Source organism: Macaca thibetana, chromosome 7 (assembly GCF_024542745.1).
Source record: "Macaca thibetana thibetana isolate TM-01 chromosome 7, ASM2454274v1, whole genome shotgun sequence".
NCBI lineage: Eukaryota > Metazoa > Chordata > Mammalia > Primates > Cercopithecidae > Macaca > Macaca thibetana.
Window position 1 is genome coordinate 143,275,384 of NC_065584.1, and position 20,754 is coordinate 143,296,137.

At 41.9% G+C, this 20,754-nt stretch overlaps 1 protein-coding gene across 11 annotated transcripts in view; it reads right to left on the bottom strand.

The window, feature by feature from the left end:
- The window catches only part of SLTM (SAFB like transcription modulator), a 263,545-nt gene that overhangs the window by 42,760 nt on the left and 200,031 nt on the right, over nucleotides 1-20,754 (bottom strand). For 8 of the 11 annotated variants that reach the window (XM_050796800.1, XM_050796799.1, XM_050796796.1 and 5 more), the window contains exons 1-2: nucleotides 12,735-13,635; nucleotides 11,691-11,778 (exon numbers count right to left, since the gene is read on the bottom strand). In XM_050796800.1, coding sequence (XP_050652757.1) covers nucleotides 11,691-11,778; nucleotides 12,735-12,896 — 250 coding nt within the window. In that variant the 5' untranslated portion in view covers nucleotides 12,897-13,635. Of the gene's footprint in view, nucleotides 1-11,690; nucleotides 11,779-12,734; nucleotides 13,636-20,754 lie in introns of those variants that run through there. The other 3 variants (XM_050796802.1, XM_050796801.1, XM_050796791.1) reach the window with 2 other exon arrangements.

A 20,754-nucleotide genomic window follows, 5' to 3' on the forward strand; every position in this document is an offset into this window, starting at 1 on the left:
CGCTGGGGTATGTAAAAATGGTCTAACTTTGCTTTCCCATACTATTTCCAACAGTTGTTAAAGTACAATCACACTGGACATTTAATGTTTCAGCTTGTAATCTCAAAAGCCATAAGGACAAGATTGTCAAACAGTGATGAAACTGGAGTAACAACCTGATAGATACATAATATTCAAGAAAACTGAAATCTCACATTAGCTTTGGACTGCTTTCATAATTTGTAACTTTTGGCTTGTTTTACACATAGTAAATTAGAAACTATATTGTAACTTCTTTCCTTTTTTTTTTTGAGACAGGCTCTCACTCTGTCATGCAGGCTGAAGTGCAGTGGCATGATCTCCACTCACTGCAACCTCCACCTCCCAGGTTCAAGCAATTCTCATGCCTCAGCCTCAGGAGCTGGGATTACAGGTGCATGCCACCACGCCCAGCTAATTTTTGTATTTTTAGTAAAGACAGGGTTTCAGCATGTTGACCAGGCTGGTCTTGAACTCCTGACACCAGTCGACTATATTGTAATTTCTTATTTTGTGAAAAAACACTTTCCCCTTCCATATTTTAAAATGAGTTTAAAATATAACTCATTTTAAAAAGCTATAATGTTGCCAGGCGAGGTGGCTCACGCCTGTAATCCCAGCACTTTGGGAGGCCGGGCGGGTGGATCACTTGAGGTCAGGAGTTTGAGACTAGCCTGGCCAACATGGTGAAACCCTATCGCTACTAAAAACACAAAAAAGTAGCCAGGTGTGGTGGCTCATGGTTGTAATCCCAGCTATTTGGGAGGCTGAGGCCTCCCAAAAGCTAGAATCGCTTGAACCCGGGAGGTGGAGGTTGCAGTGAGCCGAGATCATGCCACTGCACTCCAGTCTGGGTGACAAGAGCAACACTCTGCCTCAAAAAAAAAAAAAAAAAAAAAAAAAAAAAGGCTATAATGTTTATCAGCCAGCTCAGAACCTAGTACAACACTATATATATGGATATAATATAGAATATGTATAATATAATGTGTATGTAATATATGTTATATGTACAATGTTATATATTACATTAATATAATTATATATTATATACACATAACATATACATATTATATATAAATATATTATATACATATATAAAATACATATAAAAATATATAATACAAAACCAGCCGATATTCAAGCATTATATCTTTTCTTTTTTCTTTTTTTCTGAGATAGAGTCTGACTCTGTCATCCAGGCTGGAGTGCAATGGTATGATCCTGGCTCACTGCCACCTTCATCTCCTGGGTTCCAGCGATTCTCCCACTTCAGCCTCCCAAGTAGCTGGGATTACAGGCACATGCCGCCACCACGTCCAGCTAATTTTTGTATTCTTAGTAGAGACGGGGTTTCACCAAGTTGGCCAGGCTGGTCTCGAACTCCTGAGCTCAGGTAAGCCACCCGCCTCAGCCTCCCAAAGTGCTGGGATTACAGGGGTGAGCCACTGCACCCAGCCACATTATATATTTTCTGACTGATAATAGAGTAAATCCTATGCTGGACACTAATGGAAAACAGGTCGGGCATGGTGGCTCGAACTTGTAATCTCAAACCCTTTGGGAGGCCAAGGCATTGGCCTCCATCAGGTAAAGGCATCATTACCTGAGGTCAGAAGTTCAAGACTAGCATGGACAACACGGTGGAGTCCCATATCTACAAAAAAACACACAAACTGGCCAGGTGTGGTGGTGTGCACCTGCCATCCCAGCTACTAGGTGGGCTGATGTGGGAGGATCCCTTAAGCCCAGGAGGTCAAGAATGCAGTGAACCAAGATTGCGCCACCACTCCATTTCAATCTGGGTGACAGAGCGAGACTCCTCAAAAATAAACAAATAGATAAATAATCTCTAAAAGTTAAAAATAAAAAAACAAGGTCTAGATTTCTATTTGGCCCAGCTGGGAGAAAGGGATGACATGGCAGTTCAACTAACTTCGTGTATAACCCCATCCTGTCAGTACATCCTGTCACTACATCGGCAGGTCCCTAACTTTTATAATATCAAACATGAGAAAGAATTTTAAAGACCAAATCGTCCTTAAATTCCAACAAGCAGCACTATCTTCAGCACATTTTTGTACAGTCAGGTAACCATTTATATCTGTCCCATTTAAACCTTTGCTATCAAAGCTCCTGCAGCAAATCAACTAAACAGTTTCACCTCTTTTGTCCTACAGGGAATCTAGCAACTGCCACAAAACTGTGAAAGTGGCATGACCAGGATGAAGGAACTAACTGAAAGTAAAACACAGATTGAAGCCAAACTTTTTTTTTTTTTGGATACACTATCTCGCTCTTCTTGCCCAGCCTGGAGTGCAGTGCAGTGGCGTGATCTTGGCTCACTGCAACCTCTGCCTTCCGAGTTCAAGCAATTCTCCTGACTCAGCCTCCTGAGTAGCTGGGATTACAGCCTCATCCCACCACACCCAGCTAATTTTTGTATTTTTAATACAGACAGGGTTTCATCACATTGGCCAGGCTGGTCTCGAACTCCTGGTCTCAAGTGATCCACCAGCCTTGGCCTCCCAAGGTGCTGGGATTAGAGGCGTGTGAGCCACCACGCTCAGCCTGAAGCCAAACTTTTATGCTTTGAGGAAAAAACTACAAAATAAATTGGGCAATAAACATAATCTGAATAACAAAATAAGCAAAATTAACCTATCACATCCTAAACTATCACAGTAGTAACGTGGCTATTTTGAAATTACAAAAAAAAAAAAAAAAAAAAACCTAAAATATTATTTGCATGATTTTAGGGTCTAAAGTAAAATGGCAAAGTAAAAATGTATATACAAGAGAAAGACAAGACTATAAACATTTATGCAGCATAAATTTGTATAGGTCCAAAAATTCTCAATGAAACCCTCTGAGATAGGTTCCAGAATTCACAATTTTCAGATTTTAGAAGAGTAAAATGTTGCATATACTATTTATTAAGTTAAACCTCCCAGTGGCTTCTGGAACAGTATTTCACATTCACAGAAACATTTTGTGCAAGGAAATATATGCAGATTCACATCAAATGGGATACATTAAGACTACAAATAACTTTGCCACCAAACTTAAGAAAAAACTTTCAGTTTTCAGAATTTTTTGTATTTGAGAATTCTGAACAAAGAATTTTGGATCATAAATTGGCTTTCTCCTCCAAAGGCAAATTGGTTTTTATAAGGGTTTGCAATTTTCTTTTTCCTCCAAAGGCAAACTGGTCCTTATAAAGGTTTGCAATTTTCCCTTTTAAGTACCTCCCAAACAAAAACAAATCCCACTTAACAATGAGTTTTTTTTCTTTGAGACAAATCTATCGCCCAGGCTGGAGTGCAGTGGCAGTCATGGTTCACTGCAGCCTCAACCTCATGGGTCCAAGCAATCTTCCTGCCTTGGCCTCCCAAAGTGCTGGGATTACAGGCGTGAGCCACTGCGCCCAGCCCAAGGAAATTTTAAAATCATTTTGCCAAAATACTTTATGGCTGAGTAACTTTTCCCCTTAAACATTCACAAGAGCTACGATAAGTTAAAAAAAAAAAAAAAAAGCTTAGTTATAAAATTTCTGCTGGAAGGGAGGGGAAGATTAAGAAGATATGCCAAACTGAAATGTTTCCAACAACAACCTCTCCTCAGTTGCATGGAGTATCTTAAAACAATCACAGGCCATGCCTTGAATTGTTTGCAAGTGTTTTAGCTTCTCTTCTATTAAACTGACATTTTACCAATAAAATCATTTTTCTGAAAGGCCTTGTACATTGTCTTAAACACAACAGTCATACAATAGGTCACTTTGGGTTTTTTGTTTTTGTTTTTGCGGCAGGGTCTTACTCTATTGCCCAGGCTGGAGTGCAGTGGTGCCATCTCAGCTCACTGCAACCTCTGCATCCTGGGTTCAAGTGACTCTCCTGCCTCAGCCTCCTGAGTAGGTAGCCCAACACCACGCCCAGCTAGTTTTTGTATTTTTAGTAGAGATGGGGTTTCACCATGTTGGCCATGCTGGTCTCGAACTCCTGACCTCAAGTGATCCACCCGCCTCGGCCTCCCAAAGTGCTGGGATTACAAGCGTGAGCCATCCCACCTGGCCCAATAGGTCACTTTGAAAAATTACTACAAAGATAATTCACATTCATTGTAATAAACCTTGAATATGCCAAAGGTGTATTTTTCAAATCTGTTACATTTATTATCTAAAGATGAACAGAATAAACATTTCTGGCACACTCCTTCAGGCAGTTGTGCCTACAAACATAAGACTGTCAAAGGTAATTTAACTGGGTTCTTAATGAGTTACCTTTCTACTCTACCAGTAAAAAGAAAATAGTCCTGCCTAACAGCACTGTTGTGAGAATCAAATAAAGCAATGCAGTTTTTCGAAAACTGAAAAGTATATAAAACAATCTAGAAACTGAGTAGCAGAGGGAAGAATAAAAATGATGCTAATTTTCAAGCTTTAGTTTAGATTAGTCAGTAGTTCTTAACTCCAGGTGTACGTAAGAATCACCTGGGGAGCTTTTAGAAAATACATACTGATGCCTGGGCCCCCAAAATAACAACCCAAACCAACTCTATGGGGAGTGAAAGCCTGCTTTCTGTATTTTTTAAAACTCAAATCACTAATGCAGGTGCAGATCATGAGCCACAAAGATAAGTGAATCTATCTATAGAAGCTGTTAAGAAGAATACAGGCGGAAGGTTATTGTGTTTTGATTCTCCAGACTACAGAAATATTTAAATTCTATCTACCGGCCGGGCGCGGTGGCTCAAGCCTGTAATCCCAGCACTTTGGGAGGCCGAGACGGGCGGATCACGAGGTCAGGAGATGGAGACCATCCTGGCTAACACGGTGAAACCCCGTCTTTACTAAAAAAATACAAAAACCTAGCCGGGCGAGGTGGCGGGCGCCTGTAGTCCCAGCTACTCGGGAGGCTGAGGCAGGAGAATGGCGTAAACCCGGGAGGCGGAGCTTGCAGTGAGCTGAGATCCGGCCACTGCACTCCAGCCTGGGCCACAGAGCGAGACTCCGTCTCAAAAAAAATAAATAAATAAATAAATTCTATCTACCTTCAACAAAACACCATGTATGGTGTGAATCTATTTTAGTTGTTTAAAAGGGGGGGGGGAACCCTTAAACATAAACCTCCTGTAAGTACTTGCACACATAGCTACACAACTTAGATCAACATGTGGTAATATGAAATGTACTTTATGTGGCTGATTACTGTATTAGATTGAAACAATTTTTAGAAAGCTTTACAGAGTAAACACGTACTTGATTATAAATATTATGTATGTATATCATATGTAAAATGTTACATATGATAAATTCAGGGTGGTGGGATTATGGGTAATCTTCACTTTCTTTCTACTTTTCTGGATTACCTTTTTTTTTTTTTTTTTTTTTTTTTTTTTTTTTTTTTTTTGAGACAGGGTCTTGCTCCATCACCCAGGCTGGAGTGCAGTGGCACCATTTTTGGCTCACTGCAACCTCCTCCTCCCAGGTTCAAGTGATTCTCCTGCCTCAGCCTCCCAAGTAGCTGGGATTACAGGCACATGCCACCACACCCGGCTAATTTTTGTATTTTTACTAGAGAGGAGGTTTCACCATGTTGGCCAGGCTGGTCTCAAACTCCTGACCTCGTGGTCCTCCCAAAGTACTGGGATTACAGATATGAGCCACTGCGCCTGGCCAAATGTAGGTTTTAATAGCTCTGATAAAAGGGCTAATTTTGTGAAATGAAAATGACATATACAATCTCTGAGGTTGGACAATATTCCAGCAAAGGTTCAGAGGCTTTTCAGCACAGCATCAATGTGGTAAAGAATAAAAGGACAATGTAATGATTTATGTGTTCTAAAAGTAAGTGTACTTTACATATCAATGTGTAAGAAGAAGCCATTAGTGCTCTTGAGAGGCACCTTAAAAAAAAAAGATAAAAACTATTAATCCCTGATGTACCTGCTTCTTACAAAGAAATATGCACTTAAAATAGGCACCAAAAGAGATATTTCTATTTTTTTTCTTTTTTTTGAGACCAAGTTTTGCTCTTGTTGCCCAAGCTGGAGTGCAATGGTGCGATCTTAGCTCACTGCAACTTCTGCTCCTGGGTTCAAGAGATTCTCCTGCCTTGGCCTCCCGAGTAGCTGGGATTACAGCCACATGCCCAGCTAATTTTTTGTATTTTTAGTAAAAACAGGGTTTCACCATGTTAGCCAGTCTGGTCTCAAACTCCTGACATCAGGTGATCCGCCCACCTCAGCCTCCCAAAGTGCTGCAATTACAGGCGTAAGCCACGGCACCCAGCCCAAAAGAGGTATTTCTAAAAGCAGTTAAGAAAGCCCCAAAAAGGCCCTCAGTATTCATTCAACAAATATTTTTTGAGCAGTTACTATGTGCCCTGCTCTACACTAGGCGTTACAGACAGAGAGGTGAATGAAAAACTGCGTCTCAGCTTTCACAGAGCCTTCAGCCTTCGGGCGCCTAAGAAATATCTATAACAATTATATGCCCAAAGTCCTCCTCAATGCCACAGTTCTGATTAAAGTGTCCCTTAACATCTGAACATACTACAGCTGGAGGGAAAAAAAAGCGAATTACAGTACACTATGTTACTATGTTATATGAAATGTGCTTTATATGGCTGATTACTACATTTAATTGACATAAGTTTTAGAAAGCTTTACAGAGTAAACATGTAATTATAAATACGTAGTCTGTGGTATTTTCCACAAAAAATCAGACATTAGATGTTTGGCCAAACCTATAACCTCAAAATATACTTGTTTCTATAGGAGAAAAATCAGCTTTTACACAGCATTTTTAGTCTTTTTGAAGTCGCCAGGTATTGCAATTAAGTTTTCACGTCGGTAAGTACTGCAGTACACATGTTCTAAATCCTGTACTGATTAACCACATCACTTTTCCTGAAGTTAATTGGTGACTTTAAAGGTTGAAAATCTAAAAGAAAAGTATATGCCAGTGTCAGGTAAACCAAAAGTCTTTAAATCTATAATCTCTAAAACAACCTAATGAGAAGTTAGCTCTACCTGTTCAGCTACTTTTTAAACACACACCCAATTAATGTAACCATAAACTTCAATGGGTGAAGCTTTCTTCTAAGTTACCTATTTAAAAGTTCATAACAGAGTGTGAAAAGACTCAATAAAGCCATTCTAAGATACAAACGTCCACTCTATTAACTACATGTAAAGGAATTTTATAAATATGTTGTTATAAATGTCAGAGCCCACTATAACATTATCAACATTGTTTGTGCTTGTAATAGCTGCATTTAAAAAGTATTCTAGGAGAAACTTAAAAATGTAGGTTCCTTTCCCTCTAACCTCTCTAAATACAATCATTTTAACATACCTTTTTAAAAGTTACCCTATAGTTATTTTATAGGAGATAAGCTTAATGTTTCACCAAAGTATTTTTTCCATACCCAGGAAGCTTCTCTCTTGTCATTTAACTTTTAATCACTACCTTAATATTGTCATAAGAATGATTTCTTTTCCTGACAAGCTATTATACATTATGTCTTGCTGATGTCTACATAATTACCTCTAAGTAATCCCCTTCTTGGCACTTTTCGTTTTCTAATAATTTGTGTTGAAGAAAAACTATACTGATTTCCTATGAGCTTACTTGTTGCTTCCTTAAACATCATTTTAGTTAAAGAATTTTCTTCTCATTTTTGGTTATATAATTATTAAATTTCAGAACTAAAAGAGCCTTTTTTTTTTTTTTTTGAGACGGAGTCTCGCTCTGCCGCCCAGGTTGGAGTACAGTGGCCGGATCTCAGCTCACTGCAAGCTCCGCCTCCCAGGTTTACGCCATTCTCCTGCCTCAGTCTCCCGAGTAGCTGGGACTACAGGCGCCCGCCACCTCGCCCGGCTAGTTTTTTTTTTTGTATTTTTAGTAGAGACGAGGTTTCACCGTGTTAACCAGGATGGTCTCGATCTCCTGACCTCGTGATTCGCCCGTCTCGGCCTCCCAAAGTGCTGGGATTACAGGCTTGAGCCACCGCGCCCGGCCCTAAAAGAGCCTTATAGGTGAACCAGTAAAATTTCCAGTTTTACAAAAGATAAAACAGGCTCATTGAAGGAAAAGTGGCATAACCAAGATGCAATTATTTCAAGGTAGATACCAGTAAGTAAAGCAAGATCTGGCAAAAGGAACTGGATGTAGTAATTCAGCAACTTGACTGAAAAACTGACATCAGCCAAGCACGGTGGCTTACTTTGGGAGGCCGAGGTGGGAGGATTACTTGAGGTCGGGAGTTCGAGACCAGCCTGACCAACATGGAGAAACCCCTCTCTACTAAAAATACAAAATTAGCTGGGCGTGATGGCGCATGCCTGTAATCCCAGCTACTCGGGAGGCTGAGGCAGGAGAATCGCTTGAACCCGGGAGGCAGAGGTTGCAGTGGGCCGAGATTGCGTCATTGCACTCCAGCCTGGGCGACAAGAGCGAAACTCCATTTCAAAAAAAAAAAATGGAAAACTGACATCACATTAAAACAATATTTAATATATCCTTGGTTTTAAAATCTGTTCATTATTGATATTTTAATAAGTTTCCCTATATAAATTTGGTTTCTAAAAGTTATTACTTAAACATCTTAATTCTTTTTTAAAATAGAGATAGGATCTCACTATGTTGCTCAGGCTGGTCTTGAACTCCTGGCCTCAAACGATCCTCCCGCCTTGGCCTTTTGGGATTATAGGCATGAGCCACTGCGCCTGGCCTAAAATAATCTTATCACTGTGTAAACTGGCAGAGAAAACATCTCAAAGGCTAGAACTGAGTTGGTATGACGCATTTAAGCAAAACTGGCTCTAAAGATGATCAGTAGCGCTTGGAATTTGACACGAGCATTCTTTAACAAGTAAACTGGGTTCAAAATCTCTATACTAAAAATAATAAAAATAAAATAATTGAATCAATAAGCATCTTTATTGTAAATTAATTCAAACTACGTTGGGAGGTGGAGATTTACATTATATTCTTTGTAATTCACAGGATTTTCATAACAATGATGGCCGGAATTCAAGGAGACAAGAGCTTTTTGTCATGCATCTCTTACAAGGAGGCCTGCTACAGACAAATGATTAAACGTTACAACTTTTTTTTTTTTTTTTTTGAGATGCATTCCTGCTCTATCGCTCATGCTGGAGTGCAGCGCTGTGACCTCGGCTCAATGTAATCTCCGCCTCCTGGGTTCAAGCGATTCTCCTGTCTCAGCCTCCCGAGCAGCTGGGACTACAGGCGCGTGCCACCACGCCCAGATATATACACATATATTTTTTTTTGTATTTTTAGTAGAGACGGGGTTTCACCATGCTGGCCAGGCTGCTCTTGAACTCCCGACCACAGGTGCTCCACCTGCCTTGGCCTTCAAAGTGCTGGGATTACAGGTGTGAGCCACTGCGCCCGGCCCCCAAATGTTACAACTTCTAACTGAATACCTTAGGACCTCTTAACATCAGAGTTATGGAATAAAGTTCAAATATAACCCATACAAAGAAAAAAATTAACAAACATACTGATAAAAATAAATAATGTTTACTTATTTAAAATGTTGTGGTGGCACGTGCCTGTAGTCCCAGCTACCAGGGAGGCTAAGGTGGGAGGGATCACTTAAGCCCAAGAGTTTGAGGCTACAAAGAGCTATGATGGCACCACTGCACTCTAGCCTGGGCAACAGAGCAATACCCTATTAAAAATATATATACACACACACATACACCCCTATATATACATACCTATATATTTACCTATATATCATATATATAATATATACCTATATGTCATAAAATGTATTGAAAAAATCCTTAAAATTTTATATTGCTGAAATTATTTCTAATGGTGAGATAAATGATGTTCCCAGTCAAAACCGAAAAAGGGGCCGGGCACGGTGGCTCATGCCTGTAATCCCAGCACTTTGGGAGGCCAAGGCAGGCAGATCACCTGAGGTCGGGAGTTCGAGACCAGCCTAACCAACATGGAGAAACCCTGTCTCTACTAAAAATACAAAATTAGCCGGGTGTGGTGGCACTTGCCTGTAATCCCAGCTACTATGGAGGCCGAGGCAGGAGAATCGCTTGAACCTGGCAGGCGGAGGTTGCGGTGAGCCAAGATCACGCCATTGCACTCCAGCCTGGGCAACAAGAGCGAAACTCCATCCCCCCCCAAAAAAAACAAAACTGAGGAAAAAAAAAAACTGAAAAAGGGATATACACAGAAATTAAAAGTAGATGAGAACAGAATAAATCATGTTTATTTTCAATGCTAAAATAATAGTCAACTCAAACAACCTGGGACTATGACAAAGCACAGCATGCTAGGTAAAAGATATGAATCAAAACCACTACAAGACACATGGTTAATTCCTGATATACTTATTTCTGAACTTTTATCATTTTCCATTTTGAAATAGCCTCTGGTTTGTTAGCAGTCTTCTCAGGACAAGCTTCTGTAAACACAGGAAAATGTATCTCTCAAAGTGATACACTGAGTCAAAGTTATCTTAAAAGCTACCTTTAAGATAACTTTTTTACTTCCCTAAACTACATCTTCATCTCTCCCAGGGAATGCTTCTTAGCCCTTTTCAATTTCCTTTGGCACAAACAGGGGACTTTCCTAACCTAGGAAGACTCAAAATAGTGACTCGTCCTCATCTCTGATACCCAGGTGTGCTTAAGATCAAAATTTAATATTCCCTTCTTTTCAAGATTAATCCATTTTATTTTAGTTGCAATCATTCAGTCGTTGGGAGTAACATTTGGATCACTTAAAGCAGTAAAGAAAATTAGATTACAAAAAATGCAGCAGCTGTCCATGACAAACTCTGCATGAAAATTGTAGGTAAGGACCAGAATACAGATATATCATGTCCACCCTCTGCCACTGTCCTTATAGGAGGGAGAAATTTGCAGTTATTCAAGTAAAGGTTTCACTCACCAAGAAGCCTTAAAAAATACCTAAGTTCCATTCATACTGCAAAATGTTCATTTAAAACCACTTTTAGCTAGTCACTAAATCATTATATCCTGGAAATAAATATATTCTGCTCTAGCTTAAAAGTTACAAAAGAAGAATCTTTAACATCCCTATAATTTAAACCTTTTTAAAGCTAATTAATCATGGATTTTTCCCTCTACCTTGTTAGTATGATTGGTGAGGTCTTTTTGAATTTCACTAAAAATTAGGAGGTATAATGGCATAAATGCAAATTAAGTTCACCAAGTCAAACAAAGTACTAAACATAAAGGTTATAGAATTTTAATATACTAAAGAAAACAGCAAGGAGGCAAGGTGAAAGATTTGGTAGGAATTCCATCAATACTCTGCCAATTGTGGGGCAAGGTAGACATGTGTTAAACTGTATTTTATTCAGGTCTTCACACTATGAAGCATCATCACACAACTTGACTTTGTAATTTTTTTCGGAAGCAATAAAGAACTGTTCTCACTTTCTAATCAGCTTCAGCCGAATCTAAAGAGCTACAAGTCACCCAAAGTCTGGCAACAGTAACTTTTCTTCCTTGACCCAAGAAGGCAGAGTGCCAGAGGGAAATAGCAAAGAGTAGCACTATATAAACAGGGCAAGTGGTACAAGAGCAGAGGCAAGTTATATAACCAAAATATATTTTAAAATATGTTCATAACTCGTAACAACCTTTGCCTTTAGTTGGTTTCTTGTTTGGAGTATCAGTTGAAACAGTTAATTCAATATTATCTGGATCGCCTCCTTCCTCTTCAATAGCCTACATTAGAAAGAGAAGTTAATATGCTACACAATCTATCTAAACTTATTTTATAAAAACGAAATGAAAAAAAAATTTAGCAAACCTCAAGCCATTAGAATTGCCAGTTATTTCATAAACCGACTTCAAAAATGAGCAATTAAACTACACGAAAGAGTGAGAGAAACTTTCAGGGGGAAAAAAATCATTAGGTATCAAAATCGCAAGGAGTTTTAAATTCTACCATGTCAAGATAATTAAATATCACATCATACTGGCCAAAAATCTAAATATGTTATATTGCAGAAAAGTTGCTAGCTACTAAAGTAAATAACTAAACAGAGTTTTCCTAGTTTCTGTAATGCAAACTTACTGCTACTCTACTACAATTCCAACGCTCACTCAAACCAGAAAGCTAATCAGGAATGAAAAAGTAATTATTGCGCTGATGCAAAAACTAAAAGCCTAGTGGAAAACAAAAACTCTGTCACCCACCCATCAACTCCCACTACCAATTCCCCCTCAAGATGGGGAAGAAACGGTTGGGCACAATTAAACGGTAACTTCGCAGAAGTCACCAAACTAACCATTCCCTCTGAGGCCAAGAAATGCACACGCTCACCATGGCTAAAGGCTGGAGACCGAGCGCCTCCCCGGTCTCCACGATCGCCCTTGGGAGGCCGCGCCGGCCGGCCGCAACCCTCGCAGGCTGGCGGGGACGTCCCGGGGAGGCGGAGGCACGCTGGGCTGCTGTGGCCGGTCCCTCGCAGGCCCAGCCCGGCCCGGGGCGCGGGGGCAGGGGCACCGCGTAAGGGTCCCCGTCCTCCACGCTCGCGGGAGCCGCCCCGGGCCTCCCTACCATGCTGCCCCGCAGGTCCCAGCTGCTGCGGGCGGCCGGAGGCTGCGGCGGAAGCGGGGCGCCGAGGCGCGGCCTAAGCTCTCCTCCCCGGTCCTTCCCAGTCCTCGCCGGGCCTCACCTGCTTGAGTCGGGAGATGAGCACGGTCTTGACTCCAGTGATGTCTAAGTTCCGCCGCTTCAGCTCGGACTTCAGATCGATGACCCGCAGATCGGTGATCTTTTTACCTTCCGCCTGACCCGAGGCGGCCGAGGCTGCCACCGCACCGGTAGCGGCAGCCATCTTAGAAGAGCAGCGCGCTGCCGAGGCAGCGAGTGGGCTGCAGGGCGGCGGCAGCAGCGCCAACTTCCACCCAGGCCTCGGCGGCCGCCGGCGCCGCACAGCGCTGCGCACAATGAGCCGCTGGCCCCTCCCCCGGTCCGCCACCCTAGCGCAACCTGCAGCAGCAGCCAGCACCCGGATGACGGCCGCGCGTGCGCATTGGCTCAGGGACCGGCAGCGGCGCGTACGGTCGGGCGGGCCGCGGACACTTGGGCGGTGCGTTCCCTTGTGTGTACTGGGAGGTCAGGCACGTCCTATCGCAGCAACGTCTGCCGCGCCGCCGTTCCCTCGTCGCTTCGTTAGCCATTTTCTTGCAACTCCTGAGCCTTCAGCAACAACGATGTGTAGGCACTGAATGACAGTGCGCGCGTTACTCAACACAAACCGAGAAGGCGCGTGCGCGCGCTGAACCTCTCAGGGAAATACTTTGTCAGTTCTGCTGAATAATCGAAAAATTATCGCCGGTGTGCACCGACGAACTAGGTTCCCCGAGTTCCATTCAAAAGACCTCAAAGCAATTCTGGGACTGTTAGTGCAAAGAATAGGAAGGCCTGGCTTTTGACACATGCCTCATTGGCTGTTTCAGGAGAAAACATCATCGCCCTGCTGATGGCAGCTTAGTTCATTCTAGGGCTGCCCCTGCTCGCTTGAAAACAGGAAAACTTCTTTCGTGTTGACCTCAGGTTTGCTATCCTCCCCGATAGACGTGATGGCTCCACACGAAATTGTTCAATGAATGAGAAAACTAGTTTATAAGTACTTGTTGCCGTTATCATATACTGTGTTCACTATTTTGCCCCTCAAAATTTGGGATTCCGAGAACAGTGACCATCTTCTTATGGAGGATCGGCCTGTAGAAGTGAGTACCTATTTGTAATTTTACTTTGTATTATTCATTATCAAAGTGTAAGCACTGATAGAATAAAACGATTCTATAAATTCCATAAGGTGAGTATGATGCACAATTAACTATAATGTGTTTCCTGGTTTTACAACTTAAATTCCTGAGATCTGACTCACTTTAGCTTACTTTTTCTGATTGGCTCAAAAAGAAGAAGACTGGACGTTATAAAAGAATACCTGACATTAGGGTAGTTCTTTACAGTTTATAAGGCACTTTGACATACAGTAACCCCCTTAATCCTTCCCAACTCTGTGAGGTAAATCTCCGTGAGGCTTAGAGAGATTAAATGACTTGCCCATGTTCACACAGCTGGTATGTGGCAGAGCTGCGCTCAAATCCCAGCCTCCTGATTCCACATCCAGCTCTGTCTCTGCTACAATATTGGTTTCACAGTAATAGAAGTTTAGAATGCAAAGGTTCCTTAGAAATCTCCTGGCCCATCACTTGAGGTCAGGAGTTCAAAACCAAACTGGTCAAGAGAAAAAACCCATTCTCTACAAAAAATACAAAAATTAGTCGGGTGTGGTGGTGGGCACCTGTAATCCCAGCTACTCGGGAGACTGAGGCAGGAGAATCACTTGAACCCGGGAGGCAGGTGTTGCAGTGAGATCCAGTCACTGCACTCCAGCCTGGGCAACAGAGGCTGGCAACCCTGTCTCAAAAAAAAAGCAAAAAAAAAAAAAAAAAAAAAAAAAAAAAAAGCTGGGTGCTCTGGCTCAAGCCTGTAATCGCTGCACTTTGGGAGGCTGAGGTGGGTGGATCACTAGAGGTCAGGAGTTTAAGACCAGCCTGGCCAACATGGTGAAACCCCATCTCTACTAAAAATACAAAAAATTAGCCGGGCGTGGTGGCACGCACCTGTAATCCCAGCTACTTGGGAGGCTGAAGCAGAAGAATCGCTTGAACCCAGGAAGTGGAGGTTGCAGTGAGCTGAGATCATGCCATTGCACTCCAGCCTGGGCAACAGAGCTAGACTCCATCTCAAAAAAAAAAAAAAAAAAAAAGAAAAAAAAATGTTCTGACCCAGTCCTCAAGATTGTAAGAGATTTACCTAGGGACTTACAGCTACACTGTCTCTTGTTTTTTGTTTTGTTTTGTTTTGTTTTGTTTTGTTTTTGAGACGGAGTCTCGCCCTGTCGCCCAGGCTGGAGTGCAGTGGCCGGATCTCAGCTCACTGCAAGCTCCGCCTCCCGGGTTTGCGCCATTCTCCTGCCTCAGCCTCCCGAGTAGCTGGGACTACAGGCGCCCGCCACCTCGCCCGGCTAGTTTTTTGTATTTTTTTTTTTAGTAGAGACGGGGTTTCACCGCATAAGCCAGGATGGTCTCGATCTCCTGACCTCGTGATCCGCCCGTCTCGGCCTCCCAAAGTGCTGGGATTACAGGCTTGAGCCACCGCGCCCGGCCTGTCTCTTGTTTTTGTTTTTGTTTTTATTTTTTTGAGACAGGGTCTCACTGTGTCACCCAGATTGGAGGGCAGTGGTGTAATCATGGCTCACTGCAGCCTCAACCTCCCAGGCTCAAGTGATCCTCCCACCTCAGCCTCCTGAATAGCTAGACTACAGGCCCCTGCCACCCCACCTGGCTAATTTTTGTATTTTTTGTAGAGATAGGGTTTCACCACATTGTTGCCCAGTCTGGTCTCGAACTCCTGGGCTTAAGCAATCCTTTCCCCTCAGCCTCTCAAGTAGCATGCCAGCACACTCAGCTAATTTTTCTTTTTTCTTTTCTTTCTTTTTTTTTTTTTTTTTTTTTTGTAGAGACAGGGTCTCACTATGTTGCCCAGGCTGGCCTCAAATTCCTGGGCTTAAGCTCTCCTCCTGCCTCAGCCTCCCGAAGTACTGGGATTACAGGCGTGAGCCATCACACCTAGCCCAAATAGGCTTTTAAACTTTTCCTACCTTGAAACATCTTCATTGGACTCAGCTATTTCCTATTGGCAATAGTTATATTACTGTGTACTTGTCTTAATGAAAAGTGCATAGCTTATATTAAATAGTGATGGGGAGATAAATCATATAGATGTCTCTCTGAAGATAAGGAAGATGTTTGACAAAACATTTTGAAACTTTTTAAAACATCAAAACCATAAAAGAAATAACAAGATAATGAGAAATTGCTGGGCCAAAATTTGAGAGAAGGCTGAAATCTAGAGAGAGGAGACCACCATTTGGAGTAAAAGAAGTTACTTGCTAATGCTGTAAAGGCAGGTGAGATTTGAGCACCACTTTTGGGGGATTTAAGGGACAAAAGGTGGAGCCCAGAGTCTGCCAAAGGAAGGGGGCCTGATTTGCCATCCCAAACTTAGTTTGTTTGTTGTTGTTTTTTGGGGTATTTTTGTTTGTTTGTTTTTTGAGATGGAGCCTTGCTCTCACTCAGGCTGGAGTGTCGTGGCCTAATCTCAGCTCACTGCAACCTCCACCTCCCAGCTTCAAGTGAGTCTCCTGCCTCAGCCTCCTGAGCAGCTGGGATTACAGGCATGAGCCACCACACCCAGCTAAATTTTTGTATTTTTGTAGAGATGAGGTTTCACCATGTTGGCCAGGCTGGTCTCATACTCCTGACCTCGCTGGTCTCGAACTCCTGACCTTGAGTACTCTGCCTGCCTCAGCCCCCCAAAGTGCTGGGATTACAGGCGTGAGCCACCGCGCCTGGCCCCAAAGTTACTTTTGAAACACTAAAGGACTGCTCTCTAGAAGAAAACATGAACTTAGAGTAAGGAAAGCCTTGCATAGACTGCAGCCATCTTGATGTCATGCTAATGTCATGAAGTCATGTTCTAAGACGTAACAGTGTCATATTAATGCCTCTGCTACCTAGCAGAAGCAAATGTAAATTATCCTTGAAGGGAGATACAACACATTACCTGTGTTCACAAATTGCTTTCACAAATATTTTTAAAGTTACCATGTCTAGGCCAGGCACGGTGGCTCACGCCTGTAATCCCAGCACTTTGGGTGGCCGAGGCGGGAGGATCACCTGATGTCAGAAGTTCGAGACCAGCCTGGCCAACATGGTGAAACCCTGTCTCTACTAAAAATACAAAAAGTAGCCAAGTGTGGTGGCACGTGCCTGTAATTCCAGCTACTGGGGAGGCTGAGACAGGAGAATCGCTTGAACCAGGTGGCAGAGGTTGCAGTGAGTTGAGATTGCACCACTGCACTCCAGCCTGGGCAACAGAGTGAGACTGCATCTAAATAAATAAATAAATAAATAAGTAAGTAAATATTTGCCCTTAAGACGCAGAGTAGAGGATTGGAGAAGGGAGAAATTGGAAATATCCAGCACAGAGAGTGAGGGACAGACAGAATTCAGAGAGAAATCCAAAATAATTGTAGTTGAAATTTCAGAAAGAAAAGAGAATGGGGTCAAACCAATCTCTGAAGAGATCATAGATGATAATTTTCTAAAATTTAAGAAACCTATTGATCCATAGATTCAAGAAGTTCCACGAAGCCCAAGTAGGATACATTTTAAAATCATATATGACACATCATAGTGAAACTACAGAAGATCAAAGATAAAATCTTAAAGGAGGGCCGGGCGCGGTGGCTCAAGCCTGTAATCCCAGCACTTTGGGAGGCCGAGACGGGCGGATCACGAGGTCAGGAGATCGAGACCATCCTGGTTAACATGGTGAAACCCCGTCTCTACTAAAAAAAAAAATACAAAAAACTAGCCGGGCGAGGTGGCGGACGCCTGTAGTCCCAGCTACTCGGGAGGCTGAGGCAGGAGAATGGCGTGAACCCGGGAGGCGGAGCTTGCAGTGAGCTGAGATCCGGCCACTGCACTCCAGCCTGGGTGACAGCGCGAGACTCCATCTCAAAAAAAAAAAAAAAAAAAAAAAAAAATCTTAAAGGAGGCATTGCCTTCATAGGAGCAAATATAAGATAAATGTTTACTTTTCTTTTTTTCTTTTTTTTTTTTTTTGAGATGGAGTCTTGCTCTGTCACCCAGGCTGGAGTGCAGTGGCGCAATCTCGGCTCACTGCAACCTCCTCCTCCCGGGTTCAAGCGATTCTCCTGCCTCAGCCTCCGGAGTAGCGAGGACTACAGGTGTATGCCACCACACCTAGCTATATTTTTGTATTTTTAGTAGAGACAGGGTTTCACCATATTGGCCAGGATGGTCTCTATCTCTTGATCTCGTGATCTCGTTATCTCCTCGCCTCAGCCTTTCAAAGTACTGGGATTACAGGCATGAACCACCGTGCCTGGTCGAATGTTTACTTTTCTTTTCTTTTCTTTCTTTCTTTTTTTTTTTTTTTTTTTTTTTTTTTTTTTAAGATGGAGTCTCACTGTGTCACCCAGACTGGAGTGCAGTGGTGCGATCTCAGCTCACTGCAACCTCCACCTTCCGGGTTCAGGCGATTTTCCTGCCTCAGCCTCCTGAGTAGCTGGGATTACAGGCGCCTGCCACCATGCCCAGCTAATTTTTTATTTTTAGTAGAGACGGGGTTTCGCCATGTTGGCCAGACTGGTCCCAAACTCCTGACCTTGTGATCCGCCCACCTGGGCCTCCCAAAGTTCTGGGGTTACCGGCGTGAACCACTGTGCCCGGCGAATATTTACTTTTCAACAGCAAAAAAGGAAATCAGAAAATAGCAGGTTGATATCTTATCTGTACTTAAATAAAATAATACCTAATAGCAAATAATAACTGAGGGAATTAACAACAGGTAGATCTGCATTAAAGGAAGTACTAAATGGTATCTTGAGAAAGAAGAAAATGATCACAGAAAGGTCAGACATGCATGTTCTAATTTCTAGGGTAGTCACTAGTCAAATATTAAAAGACTGTAACTTTCAAACTAAGGTAAAGAAAATCCTCCAGAGAACAAGATAGAAGAGGGGACATAGAACCAGTAGGATAATTATCTTATGCTATAAGATAAACATTTAAAAACAAACATAAAAGCAATTACATTAAAGATTAATGGGTTAACTATTCCAGGTAAAAGATAATTGTCAGTCCAGAAGTTTTTAACCAGTTAGAAGAACACATTTAAGAAATATACACAAATGAGCCAGGCGCAATGGCTCACGCCTGTAATCCCAGCACTTTAGGAGGCCGAGGCAGGCAGATCACAAGGTCAGGTGATCGAGACCATCCTGGCTAAGAAGGTTAAACCCCATCTCTACTAAAAATACAAAAAATTAGCTGGGTGTGGTGGCACGCACTTGTAGTCCCAGCAACTCCTGAGCCTGAGGCAGGAGAATCGCTGGAACCCAGGAGTTGGAGGTTGCAATGAGCGGAGATTGCGCCACTGCACTCCAGCCTGGGTGACAGAGTGAGACTCCATCTCACTATATATATATATGTCTTTGTGTATATATATATCTTTCTATGTATCTTTATATATATCTATATATATCTATATATATCTATATGTATATGTCTTTATATATATATATCTTTATATATATTTACTTTTCAACAGTGAATATATATATTTTCAAAAGTAAACATATATATATCTTTTCAAAAGTAAACACATATATCTTTTCAAAAGTAAACGTGTGCGTGTGTGTGTATATATATATATATTTTTTTTTTTTAAAGCAAAAGTTTGGAAAAGATGCACTTTGTAAGCACTAGCCAAGACAAAGCTGGTACAGATTGAGTATCCCTTATCAGAAATGCTTGGCACCAGAAATGTTTTGGATTTTGGATTTTTTATTCCAGATCTTAGAATATAATTGGCCCTTGAACAGCTCAGGATTAGGGGCACCAAGCCCCTGAGTCCATGTATAATTTTTGACTCCCCCAAAATGCAACTACTAACAGCCTACTGTTGACCAGAAGCCTTACCAATAACATAAGTCAATTAACGTGTATTTTGTATATTATATGTATCGTATACTATATTCTTACAATACAGTAAGTTAGAGAAAAGAAAATGTTATTAGGAAAATCAGAAGGAAGAGAAAATATATTTACTATTCATTAGGTGGAAGTGGATATTCAAAGAGGTCTTTGTCCTCATCATCTTCATACTGAAGGGAAGGAGGAATAAGAGCAGGTTGGTCTTACTATCTTAAGAGTGGCAGAGGCAGAAGAAAATCTGTGTATAAGTGGACTCCTGCAGTTCAAACCCATGTTGTTCAAGCATCAACTGTATTTGCATTATACTTACCAGTTGAGTATCCTTAATCCAAAAACTTGAAATCCAAGATGCGCCAATGAGCATTTCCTTTGAATATCATGCTGGTGCTCAAAAAGTTTTGAAAGTTGCTTTGGGCAAGGATTTCATGACCAAGGACCGAAAAGCAAATGCAATAAAGACAAAGATAAATAATTGAGACTTAATTAAACTAAAAAGCTTTTACACAGCAAAAGGAACAGTCAGAGTAAACAGACAACCCACAGAGTGGAAGAAAATCTTCACAATCTATACATCTGACAAAGGACTAATATCCAGAATCTACAATGAACTCAAACAAATCAGTAAGAAGAAAACAAACAATTCCTTCAAAAAGTGGGCTAAGGATATGAATAGACAGTTCTTAAAAGAAGATGTACAAATGGCCAACAAACATATGAAAACATGCTCAACATCACTAATGATCAGGGAAATGCAAATCAAAACATCAATGCAATACCACCTTACGCCTGCAAGAATGGCCATAATCAAAAAATCAAAAAACATAGATGGTGTGGATGCAGTGAACAGGGAACACTTTTTTTTTTTTTTTTTGAGACACAGTCTCGCTGTGTCGCCCAGACTGGAGTGTAGTGGCACGATCTTGGCTCACTGCAACCTCTGCCTCCCGGGTTCAGGCGATTCTCCTGCCTCAGCCTCCCAAGTAGCTGGGACTACAGGCGCCTGCCACCACATCCAGCTAATTTTTGTATTTTTAGTAGAGACGGGGTTTCACCATATTGGCCAGGCTGGTCTTGAACTCCTGACCGTGTGAT